The 23,423-nt window shown below is 41.8% G+C and overlaps 1 protein-coding gene across 1 annotated transcript in view; it reads right to left on the reverse strand.

The window, feature by feature from the left end:
• Positions 1-1,016: 1,016 nt before the first annotated feature.
• Positions 1,017-23,423, reverse strand: part of MARK1 (microtubule affinity regulating kinase 1) — a 92,513-nt gene continuing 70,106 nt past the window's right edge. The window contains exons 8-18 of the mRNA XM_037497422.2: positions 22,988-23,224; positions 22,780-22,899; positions 15,570-15,669; positions 15,002-15,114; positions 12,414-12,567; positions 11,930-12,123; positions 11,568-11,668; positions 9,720-9,884; positions 8,557-8,808; positions 5,294-5,338; positions 1,017-3,102 (exon numbers count right to left, since the gene is read on the reverse strand). Of these exons, the coding sequence (XP_037353319.1) occupies positions 2,748-3,102; positions 5,294-5,338; positions 8,557-8,808; positions 9,720-9,884; positions 11,568-11,668; positions 11,930-12,123; positions 12,414-12,567; positions 15,002-15,114; positions 15,570-15,669; positions 22,780-22,899; positions 22,988-23,224 (1,836 nt within the window). The 3' untranslated portion in view covers positions 1,017-2,747. The remainder of the gene's footprint in view (positions 3,103-5,293; positions 5,339-8,556; positions 8,809-9,719; positions 9,885-11,567; positions 11,669-11,929; positions 12,124-12,413; positions 12,568-15,001; positions 15,115-15,569; positions 15,670-22,779; positions 22,900-22,987; positions 23,225-23,423) is intronic.

Here is a 23,423-nt window from a genome sequence, read left to right on the forward strand (position 1 = left end):
TGGCCTCTGATCCCTCAAAAGGCCTCTTCCTCCCTCATGTCCATCGGCACTCACCATGCTGAGTCCCCACACCACCTACCCCGTGTGCTGAGTTACTTGTGGATTTCCTGTCTGGCTGTGTGTTTTTGGTTTTGTGTGTGTTACATTTTGCTTCCCAGAACAGAGCAACACGATGGAGAACAGGAACCATTTTAAAACACAGCAGGTACATCGTAGGTATCTTTAAACTGGAGGGAGAGACAGCTTTGTAAATGTGCACATGCTGCTGGAATCACTCACTTACAGTAAAGGGGCACATCATTCACTGTGCCTTATTTTTGTGGTCCACATCGAGAAATGGTACAGTTGGTGAAAATCACTTGTAAAAAGCCTTTCTACCAAATCCTACTTTAGAGAATGCTAGTGAGTCAAGGCCCTAGAGTATATTTCATCTCATCATGTGAAAGTTTTTACTTTACCACATTTTTCTTTTCCAATTAAATACTCTGCTCCAGTCTCTACAAAATAATTGATCAGTATTAGGGATGTTATATCAAATAATATTTAAACAGAAAGCAAGGAAATCCTGATATCACATAGCCAGTGGTCATAAACTGGTATTTATTTATGCAAACATACTATAAAATTTTTCTAAATCTTCAAAAAATAGTTCTATGGTCATAAACATAGAAAATGGGAAACTCTAAAGTGAGTATCGAGATTTCAATATTAGCTCATAAAAAATATTGAAGCAAAATTCCTTGCCACAAACACAGAAGAATTAACCAGTGAGAAAATGTAAAAACAAAACAGAGAACACAAAACCCCACCAGTTTCCACTTTAGAAAAAGCATGATCTATTTTTTTTTAAGTATTTCAATGATAGGAACTCCTATAAAAAAGTGAAATTTGCTTGTGGCAATGACATTGTGAAAACCCACATAGCTTCACCCGCTGCCAACTAAATTTAGAACACATGAAATAAACGCCCCATACAGAATATTTTTGTACTAGAAAACAGGTAATTCACATTCTGATAAAGAGCAAAAGACAAGTGCTTTATTATGAGAACTGTTCAAGTAAAATTTCAGTGTGCACCAGTGAAAGTGAAGAAATATTTGCATCAATTTTTTTTGAATGAACACTAGGTTAAAAGGGGCTACACACAGTTGTTTTTTTTTTTTTTCCAAACACCACCCTTTGCTAAGGCAAAAATACACTTCATTTTAGAACAGAACTGTTACAGAAGAAAGCTACATCACAGCACAGTACGGAAAGTAAGGTTCACCCTCGTCTGGAAGCAACCAGAGTGGCGCTTCCCCACGCTCAGGGCCCTCTTGTGTAGGTTAGGAGTCCAGTGTCGATCAGTTTTATTTTTTTTTTCAAACTGATAAAATTTGAATACACTTTCTTTTTCTCAGGAGTGTGCAAATGGGACCCATATGTTGATATTGCAGTAATGACAACATTCAATAACATTGCACAGTCAACCTCCACAGCTGATTCCGCATAAAATAACAAGTATTAAAATGTACCTTTACCAGTGGTTTTACATCGCAAATATCACCAATTAGGAAAGAAAAGTAGGCAAGTGCCCAGTTACAAAGCTGCACATTATAGGCATTAACGATGTGGAATAAATACAAGAAATCTAGCAAAATATTAAAAAGAAAACAGCTTACAGAATGACCACATAAGGCTAAATCAATAGTACACTGTTATAAATAGTATGTTTTGCTCCAAAGTCCCTAAAGTACTTACAGGTGTTACTGTTGGGGGTGGATGAGAGGAGAGTGAGGCAAATGTCCCCAATGCCAGTTAATTCCTGAGGTGGCATTATTCTTAACTGATGCATTGACCAACACTGTAAGATGAGTTTGTGCTATGAAACCGTCCAGTTAGGATTGGATTTCCACAATGACACTGCAGGATTCAGAAGGCAGCCAACCTAAGTGAGTTTACATTACAATAGCCAGATGAAGTATTCACTCTTTTTAATTCTGCTGTTAGCAGTGGGCCAGAAAACGCTTTAAAGTTGAAAGGAAATTGGATAGAGTTTTAACCTTTTTCCCCCAGGACTTCTTAGTTAGCTCAAGGCAAAGCTATTATTATTTTCATGTATTTACTTTTAGAACTCTAAGTGCCAATGCTGTAAACACGTTGTATCTTCTCAACTAAGCCTTGTCCGATAACAAGGAGGAGAGGCAAAGATAAGCAGGAATAATTCTGTGTATAATAAAGCCGATCTATTTATCAGCTTCTTGTTTAAATTTAAATATGACTTTAAAATAATTTGTTAAAAGTCCATGCTACAATTGTAAAGACTATTTCTGTGCACTTTTAATCCTGGACACAATTCTCAAAATTGCATGATGGAGGTAAGAATTTTAAAAACCCACCAGAACGCAAATAACAGGGAAGGTCAACTTTTCCACTCAAAGCATCAAACATACATTTATGTGCAGAAATCTAGACAACTATACAAGTTTTTAAGCAATCATTTGTTTTATTATACAATTCTATGAACAGAAAATGAACAAAATACACAATATACTTACCTGTACATGTGAACCTACTTTTTAGCTACAGATATTTATTATAGTTCGTACTGACTTTAATTTTACAGTTCATAACTATGTATAACCTTATTGCATTAAGGGCATTCTACGTGGGGGTTCACAGGCCAATCACATAGGCGTTGCCAGTACATTCAAAAACTGGACCTCATATATGGATGGTCTTCCCTGATCCTGTAAATTTGAGTTTCTTTACAGTTTAAGCTCATTTGCTATTTTTGATGCAATGTTCTTAAAGGCAATAGATGTCCCCGATATTCGCTTGAAGCGCACCCCGTTAAGTGACAGACGTGGCAACTTGCAGACTTCCATCTCCCACTGCACGAGGCTGTCCTGTCTAGCGTCGCCGTGGACACAGAAAAGCAAGAACCTCTCTTTCTGTTCATAATCACAGTTATTTGCATCCAGCACTTTGCGGATTTCCCTCATCATGTCATTGGGGTCCATTGAGCTAGTGGTCTTCATGCTCCACGTGAACCGCAAGGAGCGTGGCTTGGAGTCTTTGCTCTCTTCCTTGTCTCTCTCCTTTGGTTCTCCTGATGTGCTTCTGGAAGAAGAGAGCACAGGGAAAGAATGAAAACAAAATTTCCACTCAGCAAAGAAATCAAAACACACTTACAAAATTTCAGTGGTCGTGGTCACGTGCCTAACAAGCCCGCCTAACAAGCATCTGCCTCTGGGCAGATGCTGCGGCTGCTGTGGTCTGGCTGTAACAAAGACAGACCCCATGACACCATCTCTTCTGACTTCTATTCACTCTAACTAGCTTATTAAATATATTTGTGAGGAACAAGTTTGCAGGTGAAAGCAAAAAGGTCCTGTTTAAATTTGCAAAAGCTGAGTCTCCATTTTTCTGTACTTCCATATAAAACAGGAACCACTTATACTTTACTTGTGAATACACATTTTTGAAACATCAACCTAACTTTTCCTTTCTTCTGTCTTTTTTGGGTAGGAGAAAGACTGGGGACAAGGGGAGTCAGAATGACCTCAGAGGGATTATTTATACCTGCTAATCCTGAGATAGGGGTCACTGCAATGTAGGGAGAATGGCAGGTCCCCCAAGGGAGGACTGAGGACCAACACCTGCCCCCAGCCCATCACTATCCTCCCGCTCACTCCCATCAAGTCATGCTGGCCCCCGTGTTATCCCCAAACATGGGTATGTTCTTGCTTCAGGCTTTCGCATAGGCTGCTGCCTCTGCCAGGAGGGTCTTTCCTGCCAGCTCACTCCTTGCTCCTCCGAATCTCCACTTACTTCCCCATGAGGTGGACCCTAAAAGCCCTGTCACAACCCCAACTCCTGCCCTGGCTGGGCCAGCCCTTTGTTACTCTGCCTCATTTTCCCTGTGCAGCAGGGAAAATGCTCATAAAAAATGAGCATTAGTAAGGCTAATGATTTTCAGAATTTACTACTAGGTTGTAAATTCCTGGAGGGAAAGGAGTTTGTCTGCTTTGTTCACTGATACACATCAGGTTCTAGGGCTGTGTTGGCACAAAGAAGATCAACACATTCTTGTGAAATGATTAGCCTTACTAATCTTGAACCAGAAGACTTATTTCAAATTATCATAGGAAGGTAAAATGAATAGCTCACTTATAATTCAGAAGACCCTAGAATTAAATTTGTTGACAGTGAACCACCTATAGCTGCTGGGATTCTAACTTGCTATCCCATCTTCACTTGTATGTGATTTAAAAAAATTATATACTTTGAAAGAAGTTTATAATCTGCTATATATTTATGAATGTTTTGTAATATTACATAGTATATATTTATGTATACATTTTTATGTAAGAATTGTTATGTCTATAGTTTATATGTATGCTTTCATCCTTGTAGTCTAGGTGTCTGAGCCTCCAAAATCTTCTAATTATGCCAGCTAGAGAAAACAAGAAATAAGTAGAGACAATAAATTCCCAAAAGCTATTTAGTAAGGACAGAGAGTATTTATTCCACATCTTTTCTGACTCCTTTTGCTCATGCACCCCATGCTGCGGCACCCCAGACCTCTGCTTCAGCTGCATATCAGATCCCTCCATGCCATGCACATTCAGCACAGAACCCCGCCCTTTCTTAGGTTCCCCTCTTGGGAACAGGAACTCAAGTGCTAAACACCCTCAGCGTGCTCCGGGCCAGCAGCGCCAGTATCACCTGCAAACTTACAAGAAATGCAAAATGAACCCCAAGCCCTAGGGTGAGGCTCAGCCATCTGTCTCACCCAGCCACCCAAAGGGCCCTCACCGAGCTTGGGTTGGATGCCTGGTGCCAGAAAAACAACACAGGAGACCCCAAACCATGTTTTGCATTTGTACATGGGGTGAAAGTTTTAAAATGTGCCCACCAGTGCTTACTCACTGAAAAGCATCATTATTATCAATTCTTCCTAAGTTTTTGTTCACCTCCGTGTTCTGTGTTTTCTGGTCTGAGTAACTGAGAAGAGCTTAGTTACATCATGTTAGTGAGAAAAGGCTTGTTTTATTTTAATCTATGATGTTTTCTGTAAAGACATACTTTACAGCACAGAGAGGTGATCTCTTTACAAAGCACATAATTGCAAATAACATTTATAGAACACAAACTACAAGTGAATTAACTTAAACTTCATTAAGCGCTAGTCAACGTGAGGACACCCTATCCTAATAAGAAAACTCCAAACACACATGCAACCTAGTTATCAGTTCTGTACTCCATGTTTTCACAGCCCGGCAGCCAGGCACTAACATTGGCTCCTTACCTTGAGGTGTCTGTTCGGCCACTGGCTTCGCCTTCATTCGGATCCCTCAAAATAAAATGAAAGTTGAGATTTAATGGTAAAGTGAAAAACACCTCAAGAAAACCTACCTCTAAAATGACTTTGCAATCAACGTGAGCAAACTTCTAGCATGGCAGTTTTCCATGACTGGCCAGTCTGATACTATTGCTTACATTTTTCGTCATAAGCACATTGAACTATCATTTCTGGAGCATCCAGTGGGTACTGGCACAGAGGAGATGCTAGGCCAAAAGTTCAGGATTCTTTTTTAAAACTATTTGATTTTCCAATTCCCAGTCATGATTTTAAAGGTCTAATTTATTTTTTGGTTTAATTTAATTCGATCTGAAGTTAAAGCCATTTAATAATAATAATAATCAATAGCCAAGATTCAAGTTCATATTTGTTATTAAATATATATATAATTCTAGTAGTTCAATTTAGAAGCTATGTAAGTTAACCTTGTAGCTAGAAATACAGCTTGAAACATCAGTATTTCTAAAAACATACACCAAATTTTAAATAAGCATTTAACTCATTTCAGAAGTTATGCCAGTGATTCATGCACATAGTAATTATTTCATCAAATCAACAGCCCATCCAGCAGGTGTGTCTAAAAACATGATTTCAGTCTTAAACAGAAACAATAATCTTACCTGGATATTCACGTATGAAATTAAAGCAGGAAAACTTTACTAACTCTGGGCTATATTGAATGCGATCAATATTTTTGAAGTCCACCGAAATTTTAACTACTTTGTTACTGTCAGATGTAATTAAATATCTACATGGGGTATCAAGTTATAAAGCAGTTTAAATATAGCGAGAGATGACTTGTGATAGAGTGAAATATGATTAAACGACTGGGAAAATAACCAATTAGAACCCTGAAGTGAATGTTTTCTTAATGTCAACTATTCCAGAAACATTTATATTATTTATATACAATGAATACAAGAGAAATAAAGTCAGTGTTACTTTCTTCATTTCCCAAATTAATAAACATATCCACACTCGAAGCTATAAAGCTTTAACTGATAGTTAAAAGTATGAATGCCTTATGCTCCTCAGCGTTTTTAACTATAGGCCTTTTTTGACAAATATACTGTGAAAACCACTTTCCTACTGGATTAAAAAGGATGATAAAATGTCTTCTTAAATGTCTCTTTTTAATAACTGGCAATTTCATTGGGAAATACATTAAAAATTCAATGCCACCTATAGAAATCTATTTTATTCTAGCACACTGAAATAAATACAGGCACTCTTGAGCTGGCCTAGCGTGAAAAGCACATGTTCAGTTCCACAGGATGTACGGATGGCAAGGGAAGGGCAGTCCGTCCATCCATCATCTGGGCAAGAAAGAGAGCCCTGTTGCTGGTTCCTGCTGGCAAGATGAAACTCCTTTAACAGGAAGGCGCATACTGCAGTGGACTTTTCTGTCCTATTTATAGTTTGCCTTGACATTCTGCCCTGACTTCTGGTCCCTGCTCTTAATAAGGATGTTCCCTCCAGAACCTAAGCTTTTATTGCCAAGCAAAGAGCATGATTTTGCACAATGTCTAATGTGTAATTAGTAATCAAGCATTATACTCCAAACCTGTCTTCCTTCCCTTTAAAATGAATCTTGATTCAACTAGAGAGAAATCACCAGCTTTTCACAAGACCTTCAGTAGTCAGTCAGTCAGGTTCCAGCAACAGAACCCACTGGCCTGGCTTGTCCCAGCACTGCTGTCCTCTCGTGCTGACTCTGGAGGGGAGCTGCTAGGTCTTTTCCTGAGCACATGGCTATTGCATGGCTATTGGCCAAAGGGTATAGAACCATTAATATGGTTAGAAGCAGAAGCTGCATTTGAGGATTGTAAGTTTTAAGCTCAGCTGCATGATCCGGGGCCAACTGATCCCTGAATGGAGTCCATAAATAGCTTCAGAAAAGGCAGGAAACTAAAGTGCTGTTTCTCTTTTCCACACCCACTCTTTGAAATCCTAGGAACACTAAATCACATTAAAATTAAGTGTTTTATTAATACTTTGTAAAGTTAGAATGACAATTTCCTATCCATCATTTAAGGCTCTACCCAAATCATCCTGCAGGGCAGGGCCTCCCCTTCCTCCTGCCTCCTGGGGCTCCTCCAGCACGCAGCCCCTTGCTCACCCACAATCACACATCTGTGGGCATCTGGGGACACAGACGCCATCGTGTGCCAGGTCCCCACTCTGCACCACACTGCACTTTGCTTGTCAGGCACTTCCACAGGCTGTTAGGACTAGTGATCGGCCAAACTTGCAACAACCTTTGTTGGGAGCCTGCTGCCCTAAAGGGAGCTGGAGTTCTTGGAGAACACCTGTTTACTCTGCAGATGAAGTTCCAGGATGTAAGAAGTTCGCAAACAGAACTTCTTCCCAGAACTGACTCCTGTTCTCTGAGGACATACTGGCTTGTGCGCATGTTCCTCACTAACCAGGAAAACTTGTTTTCAGCAGTAACTTACTAATTGCATGCTATTTTCTTGTTCCTTTGTTCGTATCTTCAATAAAAGCTTGGGCTAGGAGAGTGAAAGGCAGAGCTGCTCTTGATGGGACTCTCCAGCCTCCTCCTGCTGCAAATCATTTAGACTCCAAGTCTTCATTAATCCCGTCTGCAGCAAACCTTGTTGTGTTCAGCAACATGTATCATTTGTCTTGTGCATCCTTGTTTGCTTTTTAGACAAGAATATAGTTTTACTACTTTACTAGTTCACAAGTTTACCGTAGTATTCACTTTGTGTTTCCTACGTTTGCATGTTAAGATTCTGACGCTAACGCATGTAAGCAACCTGTCACTATTGAACCTAAGCTTTTTATCAGGGAGAAAAGTGGGCAAAGTATATTAGTGAACAATTTAAGTATTCATAAGAGATATCTGAAGGATAAATGTAAATTTGTATTAGGCATTCCTTTCTCAAAACTAAGGCTTTTCCAGCAGGGGATAAAATTTTTGTTGAAAACACATTTTTGATGTCAAATTGCATTCTTTCCATTCTATTTTATAGAATTTTTAAACTCTCATTTTGCCCATCTTCTTTCTGTTACAGAATAGGATTTTAAGTCTTACTGGATTATTTTTTCCCCCAAGCTCATGTAAAGAGCTGTTCGAAAGAAATGTCATGACGTCATTCTGGAAAACCACTACAAAGAGTAAAGATAAAAAGCAAGTTTCCTCGGTAACCCCTAGAGGAAACCACCACCACACGCATGGCACTGACCGGCGGACGAACTTGGACGTCAACTTGCTGATAAGGCCGGTGGACGTGCCCCTCCGGGCATGTGCGAAGGCTCCAGTCTCGTGGGAGGGCGAGGCGGGCGGCCCGTTGTAGGCTGCGCTGCGGCGCTCGCGGAGCTGCTCCCCGTGGAAGGTGCTGCGGCTGGAGCTCCCGCGCGGGAAGCGGGTCCGGTCCGGGGTGCTGGCGCTAATACTGTGGGCAGACGGGGAGGCGGCCGGCACTCTCTGCGTCGTGCTGAGGGGGCCGGGGAAGAGAGGTTCAGAGTGATGACAGGGACAGCGTTCACTTGACCAAAATCCTAGGGGCTCCCTTTTTTCCAGCCCTCTTTTGTCTGTCGCCCTCAGAGAAAGCCACGGCATGGGGTCATCGCCCTCGCTGTCAACAGTGTGGGATGATGTTTCAATTTCAAATTAAAAGGCTTTTATAAAAACGTATTTGCTACAGATGAAGTAGTCACCAAAACAGGGACACAAAGGTATGTCCTCTGCGACCAGGGATGCCTGGCCAGGGTGCTGTGTCCAATTCCTGTTTACCATTCTCTGGGCTGACATATTTCAGCAATGTGAAAGGCGGGCTTTACTGTTTATCCAGAAGCCTTTGAATAGAATCATTTCCTATTTATAATGTGGGCCTTGATGACAGCACAATGCCATAGGATGCCACCAGATGTGACTAACAAACCAGCCATCAAAATGTTTCCAACATAGACAAATACTAGAAAAGCAGTCACATAACTCTGCACCTGACAGGGCTCCTTGGGCATGGCTGTTTCACTGACCCAAAGGCCAGCTTGATTAAAGGCCAGCGATGAGCTGGAGCCAGGACAATTAACCTAGGATCTCAACTCCCAGTACAGTGGTTTTGTTTTTAAATCATAAAACATTGACTTAAATGAGAAGTTAGGCAGGGATCTTTAGAGAAGGATTTAAAATCAGATCCTTACAGAGACTTCCTGTTGAAAATGACTTAAATTATAGGCAATGTTACTGATACCAGGGATATAGCAAGTTTATTTAGAATTCAACTTTTCTTTATGAATCTTTTCAGAAACACTATGGGGTGGTGACTGTCACGATCTTCCATCTGGTGAAATATCTTTAAAAAGTTTTAACAGCAAACAAAATGCAATGCCTCCAGAGCACTACCTGGGCCGGTAAGCTTCAGAGCCGTCTTTGATGGTTGGCAGTGTGACTTTAATAGGATGACCAGAGGCGGACATGGACTTCTGGTGGCGGGGTCGTGCCGAGGGGCCAGTGGAAGCCACCGCAGAGCCTGTAGAAGATACGCTACTGGCGGACATCTCCGTGAGGCTTTCCACGTGAAGGGTGGCGAGACCAAGGACAGGCAAACACAAGACAAGTTGCAGTTTACTAAAACTTAGGAAATATCTTCTTGATCCAGTCATCTATTTTTGGGCATTTGGGCTGTTTCCAAAGCTTAGCTATTGTAAATAGTGCTGCTATAAACATAGGGGTGCAGGTGTTCTTTGGAATTGATGTTTCTGTGTTCTTTGGGTAAATACCTAGGAGTGGAATTGCTGGATGGTACATACATACCATGGAATATTACTCAGCATTCAAAAAAGATAAACACATGCAATTTGCAGCAACATGGATGGCGCTGGAAGGGATCATGCTCAGTGAAATAAGCCAAAAAGAAAAAGAAAAATACCGGATGGTCTCACTCATAGCAGGAATCTAGAATACTTAAATAAGGGACCAGGAAAATGAATAACTATAAGAAAGTGAAAATCAAAATCAACAAAAACTATGAACCAGAGACACTTTTTGGGGGGTGGGGGGCGGGAGGGGAGGAATTGGGGTCAGAATGGGGGGATTGCAATTATATGGGGAATATAAAAATAAAATTTTATTAATTAAAAAAATAAAATAAAACTTAGGAAATAGATTTGTAAAAATCTAAATTAACTACCATCTTCCATGACTGAAATACTTAAAGAAATGAACGTGAATGGCATTACCTGGGACTAACAAAACAATATTCTTGTCAAAAAATGTACAGGGTCAGTTTGTTACCACCTGCCAAGGAAAAGATCTCACACATACTTGCTCTTTTTATGTGACTCTGAGAAGGTATAAAATTATCTTTATGACAAACTGATTATGACTGGAGACATTTTTCACTTTTCAAGAAAGATATTTTCACTTTTGCTGTGGGTCACCGGACACCACACAACACAAATTCAGAATGACAGCAGAAATACTCTCTCTATAAATACCATCAAAACACTGTTAGATCATATCATCAATCAATACTTTAACTGCTGTAGCTGAATGGGCTGCCAAGTAGCACTTAGTAGATGGAAAACAGGGAGTCAGAAATCAATTCCCAACTCTCTTTCTAGCCAAAGCATCTCCTGTCCCAGGGAGGTACATTACTATTCTGTGTCTTACAATAACATTTCCTTTTCATGTTTATTAACAGAGAGGAAACTAAAGTAAGAATAGTCTGTCCAGTCTGCTGAAGTGACAAGTGGTAGAACTAAGAAAATAGACTCCCTGTCCTTTGTATATATTCATAATTAGACTCTACAAGTCATGAAGCTAAAATTTTTAAATAAGTAATATTGTTTATCATTTTTAAAACTAAAATACTTTGAGAACTGTATGGTTTTCAGTGATCAGTTGGGATGGTCACGTTTCTTCAAAGGAAGGGAAATAAAGCCTTCATGTTTGGGAACTATAATGGCCTGATGGGGAGGGGAGAGGGAAGCAGTAGGCGTAAGAGAGCAGGGAGGATTGGCGTAGCATGGATGGTCTGCTGCGTTATGGAGAAAAAGTTATTATCAGATTTATTGGGAAATTCACAAGTTAGGAGATTTGCCACCTGTTTTCCCTGAAATATTTTCCCATCCTTTTACACTGGGTCAGCAGGGGAAATGCTTCTAATGACACTGCCTTTCTTTTTTCGAGGCTGCTCGGCTGCAGGGTTTCTGCAGGGGCACCGACTGGAACCACCTGGCACTGACCTACCTGCTGTCTTTGCCATTCTGCAAAGCCGAGTATCGGTCTGTGGTCCTTTCACAGACGTATGTGTTCCTCCTGGCCATGCTGCCTCCGGGATACACATTGTTCTTAAGGAGGAAGAAAAGGCCATTTTAAAATTGTGACTGTAGTTGCAGCAAAGTTTAATGTACCGTCCTGTGGGGAGGTTATATGTTATTTTCAGAATACATATTTCATTTTTTTCATGCATTTATGAGGAATTTTGGTTCATTCAGCGAACGATTCCCTTGAAAATTATAAAAAAGATAAAGATCTTCAAAAAAAATCATAAAAAAAAGTTCTGCCAACAACCACCTACAAAAAATTACAACACACTAGACTTTACTCACACTTGGCATTGTTGAAGACTTTTTCCGCTCTGGCCCTACAAGCGGGCTGGTTGTCATCTGGCTCTTTGATCCGCCTGCCGTGCTGCCGAGTTTGCGAGCCACGTCCCTGTCCCACTCCTCCTGCTGCTCACTCTCCACGCTGTTGGCCTGCGGCCTTTTGGTGTACGACACAGCAGGGGGGATGGATGGGCCAGCTGTAGCGGAAAAAAAGGCATGATGAGCTGAAAGACAATTGACACATTTTCTTCTCATCAACAAAAACTGTATTAAAATATCCTTATTTGCCTATTTGCCACTCAGATTAAACTCTTTGATTTCAAAAATGGGGTCAGTGCCTGGAAAAGGATGGCACATATGGGTCAACTCTGTACAGCCGTGACAACAGGGATGACCCCAGCACGTAAGGAGGCAAACGCCTAATGCTTAAGAAATACGAGTTAGGGAGGCATCGCGCTGTATTTTCAAGTTTTTGACTTTTCCCCACCGTGGTCACTAAACCGCCGCTGCTTCTGATTCGCAGAGATGCTCCGCTGGACCTTCAGGTGGGCGGGCGACTGGAGGGTACTGTTATTCAAGTCACTACTGGGCCGGGAGCGTTGGCATAAGTTTGCACTGGACAAGGACTCCCCGCCTTCAAACTGCAAGAAGACAAAACACGGTTGGGGAAACAATGTACACACCTGATTTTGTGTTCTATTCAAGCTACACATGGAGTGATCAGAGCTTATATAAGAATGACAGTCGGCAAGTTGGCTGACAGGAAAGGACCTTGTCCCTGTGGGCCACTGTGCTCACTCCATTATCACATGCACGCAGTTCAGAGCTCTGGGTGTAGTCAGAACACTAGAAAGTTTTCTGTGTTGTACTTTGTTTAACCATTATAACAAACCTGCAATTTATGAGCCTGCATTTTACAGATGGACAAACTGAGGCTGGGGCAGTCCTGGGGCAGCTGGGGGACCCCTAACTTGGGCCAAGTCAAGATGCAAACTTACAATGAAACTCAATTTTTAACTTCACACACACATAGCCCTTTTGTTTTCTTTTGCTTTCATCACCATATTTACAAAACAAAATTTGGTGTATTGGCTCTGATCAAGAAAGCATATCCACTTAGAACTAAGCAGGCTAAACTATGTTGACAAACCACTACCCTCTCTGTAACACGAACCTGTTTGTTGCTAGCAAGCCTTTGCCTGAATTACTGGTGTATCAGTGGGAGATCTAGATTTAATTGTGAGTCATTAATGATAAATAGTAGATTAATACTGATGATAAATATTATAACAAAGAATGGCTAATACAGAGCACAGAGTGATAGCGTAAGATTTTAGAAATACTAATTCATTGAACCCTCCACATGACCCTAAGTGGTAGGTGCCCTTACATCCCATCCTCATTTTGTAGATTAGGAAACTGAGGAACAGAGTAATCAGCCAACTGCCTAAGTCACACAGTTAGTCAGGGGCTGTATGGGGTATGGTGGGGTGAGGCCACACACCCGGTCAACCTGACTCCAGAGGGCAGGGCCTTACAGCTTGCAGTGGGCTCACTGCATGTATTAAACTACATTCAATACAACTCAGACTTCATGATAATTCACACCTGGGCTGGGCTGCATACTTGTAGAATTAGTGTTTCCTTTAAATTCTAAATTAATGGGAAAATTAAATATCTCAGAAGTGAAATCTAAGAGGAAGCAGCTCACAGACTTTAGAAATAAGCATTTGCACATTTTCCACATCTTCAAGATCCCATTTCTCCTCTTGACGTGGCTTCTTTGCTATCACTTCTCTGCTGGTAATGTCTTGGGGAAGACCCTCTCCTCTGCTGTAATAATAGTACCTGCCCCACCTGCCCCAGAGGGCAGTTGAGAGTATTAGGTGAATTCCTGTGTGTGACATCCTTAGAACAGTTGCCAGCACATCTGCTGTGTTCTGACAACTCCCAGACCTGTTAATGCTGTTCACAGCACTTGCTCCAGAGACAGAGCTGTGTCCCAACGCCCACTGGACAGACACCCCAAATTGAGCAAATGTCTGCTCTTTCCCCTGGAATCCCTCTTTTCCCATCTTGGCAAATACAACTTTTAAACCAGTCCCCTGTGCTGGAATTCCAATGTTCTCCCAGGCCTCATTTCCCATGGCTTGCCTCATGTGAATTGTTCCTTGGAAGTGTCCATCCTCCCACGAGCTCCAGGACCTGCACACACACGGAGTCAGGGCACATGCCCTACCATGGCACCCTGTTCATGCCCACCTGCCCTCAGAAACTGCCACAGTGTCCACTGGCAGCACTCAGCATGTCAGTCCATGCCAGCTGACTGGCAGCACTCAGCGTGTCAGTCCATGCCAGCTGACTGCTGCCTCATTGGTCACTATCTAATTGTAAATAATTTCCGCCTGTTCCGTAAGATGCCTCCCAGAGATGTCGAATTTTCAATTAACTGTCCATATTGTGGGCTGTTCTTGACTCTAAATTTCTACCTTTATATTTGTTGTCCCAAAGGATCATATGCTTAAATGGTTCAGACACCATTTGCATAGTTATTTCCTGAATTGTTCTCCTTAGACTAAATCTCTCCTTGAGAAGTCTCCACTGAATGTATCAAAGGCACCTGATACTCCACAAGGCAAAATAATCTTTCCTTGGGTTCCCACCTACAAAAACATCATTCAAAACACACATTTTGTTTTAAATGCTGCCAGTCCCTCTCCCTTCAGTCACTGTCTTTTCTGTATACCTAGAACAACCATATGCCCTCTGGTCTGGCGGTTGCATTTGGATGCACAACTCTGGGGGTATGGCCTCCCCAAAGATGAGACACTGAATGGCACTTACAGCCAATCGGGACTCGAGCCCTGCTCTCCAGGACAGACTCACTCTCATTTGGAAACAAAGTTGATTTAAAACTTAGTATCTTGAACTTTGGAGTCTAATAAACAGAACATTAGGGTTATTAGGTATTATTTTTGATACCACATAGAATATGTCTACTAGCATTATGTTACACTTAGCTGTCATCTAGATCAAGAAAAAATTTACATTAGTTGAAAAAGGTGAAAAACTTACTTCTGGTGGTTTTCTACCTAATAGGATGTAAGTAGCCATAACTTCATCATATTTCTGATTTATTAAGGCGTCATTTATCTCATCTCGTGCAAAACCCATGGTCACCATGATGTCTAGAAATTTAAAAAAAAATGCAAATTTTATGAAAATGGGTCTGTTAGTTAAAAAACTAGGGAAAATGGGCAAGTTAATCAACATCAGATATGAATATGAAGTTCTGAAACTTTAAAGTATAGTATTAATTATAAAAACGTCTGCATTACTAGCATACTGAAACTTCACAGCTACTGCAGCTCACAATTTTTTGTATAGAAATGATACACACAGGGGCTCTATGCCTAGTCCACTTCTCATCAACACCAGCACGTTCCTGAGCTGAGTTTCTTTGTCCAGCCAGAGACATAGTTAATGTCTATCAGTGACATTCATTCTCTCTCTCTCACTCAACACACCCTCAGCTTCTCACGGAGTGGTTTCTCTCATCTCTTAACCATCACTGCTGCCTGATCTGAAGGCAGGCTGCCCTACTTACGACCGAGGCACACTGCCTCTCACAGCGTTTACTCACCTATTCTTTTTGTGTCATTGAAGTCCGCTTCAGGCTCAGTATATGGCTTTAATTCCTCCTCCTCATGACCAACATTCATCCATCGATCTTTCATTATTTGCTGGGAAATAAACACTATGTCACATTTGGTCAATCAGCACATCCACACATTTATTTGAGCTCCATTGTAGTACATGTAAAGCTTACTGGGTCACTCAACAAGAATCAGGTGACATTCTCAAACTAAAATTACTGTTATAGTTGATCAGCAGGCCCAGGATTAGCCATGGGACCTAGGGACATGCTCAGGTGTGTAGTGGTGACCATGACCATCATCCCTCTCGTATCTACTCAAGGTAGCCTGCTGTCTGTCTTCCTCTAAAAGAATGTTTTCACATTTGAAAGTGAAATCTCCTGAGACCTTAAATTCCACTTTGTACTTTTCACATTTAAGTTTAGTGAAGAGGTTATTTATTTTTTTTTCTCCTGGCCCTCAATCAAATATAAACCTGTTATTTTGAAACCAACAGTTATTAAAACAGATCTGGGGAATGGAAATGAGGGCTGATCAGTAAGGGCAACTCAGAGAATACAGAGGTAGAGAGTAGTTCTGAAATTTAAGTTACAATGTGAAGAGTTTGAAAACAACTAATGGAGTGAGAATTATAAACGGTAGATCCTAAGTGAATGAGAAATGAGATTCTGGAAGAGAAAGTAAGAAAGTGAACCAGTGAGGAGGAGCTGGAGGGAGGCATAGGAGGTGAGTGGTGCGGGCAGAGGGGATGGATGCAGGCACCACCGGTGGGGTCAACAGTGGTGGGTGTGCCCACCCTGGGGTGGGGTGGCAGCAAGGTGAGTACAAGCAAGGGCCACAGTGCAAGTAAGACAGGTGGTGAATCAAGAAGCGGGTGGAAAATCAAGGGGGCAAGTCAGGAGTCTTCCTTCCATTGGCAAGGGCTATTTCTGGAGAGCATGATGCCAGCTCCTGGGCAGCACGTAAAGAGTGGCTGGGACACCTGGAAGCCACCTAAGCGGCTTTAGCCAGAATCTAAGAGAGAGGTGGTGCCAGTCTGAAATAAAGGTAGATAGTGGCAATAGAAGAAAGGCCTTTTCAATATTTGGCTAGAGAAAATCAATAGGACTTGCAATGTAAAATGCACTTATAAAATGTCCACAGAAGGCTTTGATGCTTTACTGTTTGTAGATTCACTGAGAATACTTTATTCACTTTCTGTTGTTATGACAATGGCACCTAAGACATACTATAAAGGATGAACCAGACTCTTACGAGAAATGCACCACTGATCATCAGCAACCATTCATTAGCTTAACGATAACTGGCTAAAGACTATATAGGCCCATCATATTCTGCAATGTCCCTGCACTTCCATGTAGTGTAGTGGAATTCAGGGTAGAATTATGCATGGATGGTAAAGAAAACCATCCACTACTGAACCACTTTATGCCTTCATGACATTCTTCCTGAGTGAAAATAACTTCGTCAACCCTGGTCTGCAATCCCTGCAGCCCAGGCCCCCAGAACACTCATGTGTGTCATGTGCACACTCAAGGTCCACCTGTCGTAAGCAGGTGAAACGCCATTTTCAGTCTTGTGTGTTTAATAGCCTGCCATAAGCAATAGTCTGATTATTTGTCAATAACAACACCACCAAAACCCCACACAAATACTACAGAAGTGGGGAGAGGCGAGAGCCCAGAGAAACCAAAGATGAAGCCCCGCTGCCTGGTTATACTACTGAGTCAGAGCTGATGGTATTTACTGGGAAACCAAGCTCAGAAAGGAAAGCAGACTGGATGGGGACAGAAGCTCAGTTTTAGACAAGCTGAGTTTGAGGTCTGGGCAACATCCAAACAGACATGTTCAGCAAACACTGTGATATCTCATTCCGCAGCTCAAGAGAAACCTGGGCCTGGGATGGAAACTCAGGAATCAGCCAACAGATGACGACAGAAGCTATGGGGATGGGCAGGAGTCTCCAGGAGGGGTAAAGGGAGAAGAATGACAGAAGAGGTCAGGGCAAAGCCTCACAGAACACCAGCCTTCGAGGGCTAGAAACACAGTAATGCAGAAAGGAAATGGAGGAGGCTATCCACACAGAATGACGTGGAAGGTAATGGGGGGAGCTTCAAAGAGGAGGCAGTGGTGCTCTATCAAATGAAGTGGTGACTGAGAAAGTGACCTGTTGTGTTTAGCAACAAAGACAGCTGACTGTACTGAGGGCAGTGCCAGGGGCGGTGGAGCTGGGAGCAAAGGTGATGCACAGAGGAGGCTGGTGACTGTGAGTGGAGAGGCCTCTGAGACTGACCACAGGGCCTGTGGGCTAGAGGACACCTCCTTTTGAATTGGAAGGTGTACAGAGGCTGAGGGAGGGTGTCCCTGGAAAGGCCTGATGGACGGAAGTGAGCCTTCCTGAGAAGGCACAGGAGTGCTGTACCAGCAGAGGAGGGATGGGCGGGTCCTGGAGCAAGGACCAGCCCGGGCAGCAGGGAGAGCAGGGTATCTGGACAGCCAGGTAAGGATATGGCAGCAGGCAGTAAAGAGCTCCTGACTACAAGTATCTATTTCCTACTGGAGCAAAAGATAAAGGATATCTGTCTGGAATGCTTTCCACACTTTCCGCATTTAGGTTCCTATTTCTCTACCAATAATCTCAAAATCTGGCCCTATTGTTACACACTTTCATGATCTTTGCCTACAGTTTAATGCAACTTGTCCTCATACAAATATTTGTGTTTACCTGTTAATTACCTATCTCCACTACCAGACCATCAAGCCAAACAATGACTGATTGCTCAATACTGATTTGCTCAGTATTGCACACGCAACCCCTAAATGTACCCCACACTTAAATTCTCAATACATAAATGAATAAAACCTTTTGTCTGCATCAGTCATCTGCCCTTTCTTGTGTTCACAGGGACTCTGTCTATATCCAAGTCAACAACACTGTCACTGTGTTCTACGTCTGATTACAGCTAGTGGTGGTTGGGCCCACCTCCTTCTCTGTATGTTCAGTCCTTGAGGAAAAAAGACTGGACCTTGCACTATCTTTCTCAATCCAAATGCTTGTCGCTTTTGAGCAGGGCTGCATTATAAAATAAGGCCACTGGAGAGCCCTGGGTAAGATATAATGGCAACAAGAAGTCCCTTGGTAAAATGTGCAGGAGATAAGACAGCAGAGGACTGAACTGGACAGCAGGAAAAGGAAAACAGAAAACTTGGAAGACAAAACTCATTTTGGAAATGAGATGAAGGGTAGGATCCTAGAAGGTTCTGAGGATTTTAATTCAGATGCCTGAAAGAACAGAGTATCTACTGATTATGAAAGACAGAGGAGCAGTAACAGATTTAATAGTCGGAATGTAAGCAATTAAAAACAAAATTAAGGTAATCCAAATTTGATAATGTTCCTCAATAACTGTTTTTCGGTGTTCATTTCATAACCATTATGCATTGGTCTACATCAAAGAAACAGATATGTGACTTGTCTTTTGTTTGAGAAAAGAAGACTTACTGTCAACACCTTAAAGTGTCTGCACATACAACAGAGTTAACTATTCAAAACTGTGCTACTAGTAGTGAGAACTGGTGACAATGGCAGTGAACAAGCAGTACGAGCGGTCGGGGCAGCAGCCACAGCAGGCAGGATCTGAACAGACTCCTGCACTACAGGAGAAGCACTAAGGGAGAAGCATGAGGCCTGGGGGGAAGTGAAGGCAGAGGGGTGTGAGGAGGAAGCAGTGAGGAAGCGCTTTCTGGACTTGGAACAAAGGCCAAATGCAATGGAAATGTGGAGACAAGATGGGTACTTCAGACAGTGAGTTTTTTTGCCTTGCTCTGATAAGCCAATAGAGAAATGATTTTTTTTTTTTAACATGGAAAATAAACTGCATTTTAGAAACAGCGCTGAGACAGGAACAACTGAGGACAGAGCGGGAGCCCTGCCAGGAAGCTGGTCGAGGGTCCATGTTCCATTCTTCCCAGGCCAGCTCCGGAGGGAAGAGCCTGCCGGGAAAAAGAGCGTCCCACAAAACACTTGTATTTCAAAGTAAAATCAAAATAATCTATGGAACAATTTCCTTGGGAGAAAGGAAAGGAAGGAAAAGGCTGGAAGGAAGATCGGTTTCATGGAATATGTAGGGATTTTAACTCTAGTCCTTCTAAATCTGCAGGTATTTTCTAAGGGAAAGCCGTGGAAAGCAACACAATATGGAAATGTAAAAGAGAAGAGACAGGTGTAGCGCCTGTCCTCAGCTGTGGGAACCCCAGGCCTCTACAAAATCCTTTTACTGGCACCAGGGTTAAGGTGAAAAGCCCCCAAGAGAAGAGGCCCCTCAAGCTGAGGCCCCACAGCCCCAGCAGCAGCGCAGGCTGAGTGCCAATCAACAGCCAAAATACTGCACCAGACCCGGTGAGGCAATGAATCCATTCAGATTTCACTTGAGGGATCTCTAAACAAGAGACAAGAGGTCAAACAAGATGCCAAACTTAGAAGAAAGTCTGCTCTGCCATCACTGCCAATGAACACATGACTACTCGCTGAGAAGGTCTAACAAAATAACTGGCTCCAGGCCGCCCGGGTGGTGCAAGGGGTTAAGACGCAACCTGTGAAGCTGTCTGTAGGCACTGAAGCACGAGTTCGATCTCCGGCCTGCTGGGGAGCTACCTACAAGGCGTAGCAGACCTCTCCTATCTCGCCCGCTGCTGCCCCCCAGCAGTGTATTTCAGTCATTCTGCCTGTTCTGTTCCCCACTCTGTCTCTGGTGGGTCCTCTCACCCCCAACACCTCTGGCCTGCACCCCAGCTCTTATATGTATAAATAAATAAATCTTTAAAAAATAAAAAATAAATAAAACTAAATAACTGGCTCTGATGAAGTATAAAGAATCTTACCAATTAACAATGGAAACATACACCCTACTGTTTAGATGCACATTAAAAAATGATGGACTTTAAGATGACCAGATGGAAATAATTTTTCTTAAGTGGTTTCAAACCTTATAAAGTACACTACACGCCTTTCAGTCTGTACTTAGAAATCTTTAATTTTTTAAGATGTTATTATTGATAATAATATTTATCTTTTGCCTTACTATCACTTGTACTGGGCAGTCATAAACAAGACTTAAGCTCTTAACAGTAGCTGGAAAAGATGTTAGAAGTAAGGATTCATACTTTTTTAGGACGATCAAAGATGACAGAAGAGTAATAAGGAGCAGCTTTGCTTGAGGATCAAGTTTTGCATTATTTTGAAAAGTAACACAGACTATCCTGATTAAGGATCAGAAAAATCAAAGAAGATCTACATATAGGGGATAGCAAAAAAGTTTTTCAGTTTCTAATTAAAAAATCTAGACACCTAAATATTCCAATAGAAAACTAAAACTTAATATATAACACAAAACAAATCCCTTTAAAATTGTGCATAATACCATCCACCCCAACACCAGTGATTAGTAAGCCTGGGCAACATTCATTCATTCACCACCTGAAAAACTGTAACTGTTTGGATCTAGAAACAACCACAGGTCAAGCAAGCAGAATGTGAAACTAATAATTTCATTAGTTTTATTTTCACAGCAGATAAATAAGACAACTAACTTAGAGGGTTTTAAGAAATACTTTGCAGGCCTCCCTGGTGGTGCAGTGGTTGAGCTCTGGGTTGCAAAGCTGCCTGCAGCTTCTGCAGTGCCGGTTCAATCCCCAGCTGCTCCCCAACCCCCGGAAGAGGGTCCCACATGGTGCGCAGACCTCTCCTGCCGCCCGCTGCTCCCCTTAGCAGTGTACTTCGGTCCTTCTGCCTGCTCTGCTCCCTGCTCTGGCTCTGGTGAATTCTCTCACCCTCCCACGCTTCTGACTGTACCCAGTGCTCAAATGAATGAATGAATGAATAAATGAATAAATAAATAAATCTTTTAAAAAAAAAAAAAGAAAAAAAAAGAAACACATTGCAGGGCTTCCCTGGAGGCTCTATGCAAGCAAAGCAGCCTGAGTTCGATTCCCAGCCAGGGAATTGACCCACATGGCGCAGCAGATATCTCCTGCCTTGCCCACTGCTCCCCTCAGCAGGGTATTTCAGTAAATCTGTCTACTCTTCTCCCAACTCTGTCTTTGGTGAATCCTCTCAACCCCCAACACCTCTGGCCTACACCCCAGTTCTTCTACACAAAAATAAAAAAAAAAAAAACTTTTCATAAAATATGCAGTCATATATGAGAAGCAACAGGAAGGTGGGTATTTTAAATAAGTTTAACAAGATCATAAGTTTAACAAGATAATAAGCAGCCATATAATAGTCTCCAAAGCAAATTTAAATATTAGCATATTAGAGAGTAAAGAATGACTTAGATTTACACATGTAGCTGAAAGACAGTGCTTACACACTAGAAAAGTACAATTTAAATGAGGTTAATTCTCTGAATACTCTACCCTATTTATTAATGCAAATAAATGAAATTTTAAAAAAGTTCTCATCAATAAAACACTTTGAATCTCTGAAATTATCTTGATATAGGCTAAATATTCTTAAGAACACAAGGACAAAATACTTAAGAAATAAGTTGTTCTAACTGCAATGTCAGAAGGCACAAGAATCAGACAGATTGGCTGGAGATCCCCCGCTGCCCTTGGCCATCACATGCCTGGCACACTCACGGGGGTCTGTCACAGCCCACTTCACACAACAGGAAGAAGTGGAAAGCCCATTTCTAACGTGATCCTAAATATTTGTAAATTTTCTATACTAATGTTGAGAAATTTCTACTCATTTTTTCAATGTGAGCTACAGTATTCACCAGATAAGAATTTTTACTACCTTCTTCTATCTGAAATATCTGTACTTACTAAAAAGCAAGGTTTCTGTATTGGATCTAGCAACGTCTGACAGCGGCTAGGTTTCCCTCCACCAACGAAAAGCCAATTTTATCCCTATTCTTATGTCGTTTGGATTAAATATTTCCCTGTAGGAACAAGAAGAAGGAACAGTCTTTAGAGAAACTTTCTTTCTCTAAAGCAACAACTTTTGAGCAGTGAAAGCATCAGGTCACTTTCCCTAGCTTAAAGCAAAAGGCAAATTAGACGACTGAGCAATTTTCCTTAAAAAAAAAAAAAAAAAAAACTCACGGGGGAAAACTTATTTAAAATATTCTTCAGTTCCTGGAATATTTCAGTTGTTCTGCTTTCAATTTGGAGTACAAAACAATGGCTTACTTCCAAGCTGCCTCTCTTTATGGGATTCAGCACTAATAATTTCTTGAGAAGGTTTTCACAGTCAGTGGACATGTAGAAAGGGATGCGGTACTTCCCCCGTAAGACTCGCTCCCGCAGCTCCTTCAAAAGGCAAAAGGAAGTATATGTAACTGGCCTTCGAAATGATGGCACTTGGGGGTAAGACAGGAGCACGGCATTTGGCCGATACCTTCAGGTTCTGGCCATCGAAAGGCAGTGAGCCGCTGACCAGTGTGTAGAGAATGACGCCCAGACTCCACACGTCCACCTCAGGCCCGTCGTACTTCTTTCCCTGGAAGAGCTCGGGAGCAGCGTAGGGTGGGCTTCCACAAAATGTGTCCAACTTGTTCCCAACTGTAAATTCATTACTAAAACCAAAGTCAGCAATTTTAATATTCATATCAGCATCAAGGAGAAGGTTCTCAGCCTAAGAGGAAAATAATAGAAAGGACAATGTAAAAAGTCCACATAAAAGAAAATATGTATTATAATTGTTTCAGATCCCAAACACACACTCTGGCCTCTCTTTCATAAATGTTACATCATATTTGGAAGCGTGGTGTGGCGCTTCAGTGCTCCCTATTCACAGTTACATCCATAAAAGACTGAATTTTAACATGCAAAAG

Source organism: Talpa occidentalis, unplaced genomic scaffold (assembly GCF_014898055.3).
Source record: "Talpa occidentalis isolate TD23 unplaced genomic scaffold, MPIMG_talOcc4v2.1 talOcc4.8, whole genome shotgun sequence".
NCBI classification, from domain to species: Eukaryota; Metazoa; Chordata; class Mammalia; order Eulipotyphla; family Talpidae; genus Talpa; species Talpa occidentalis.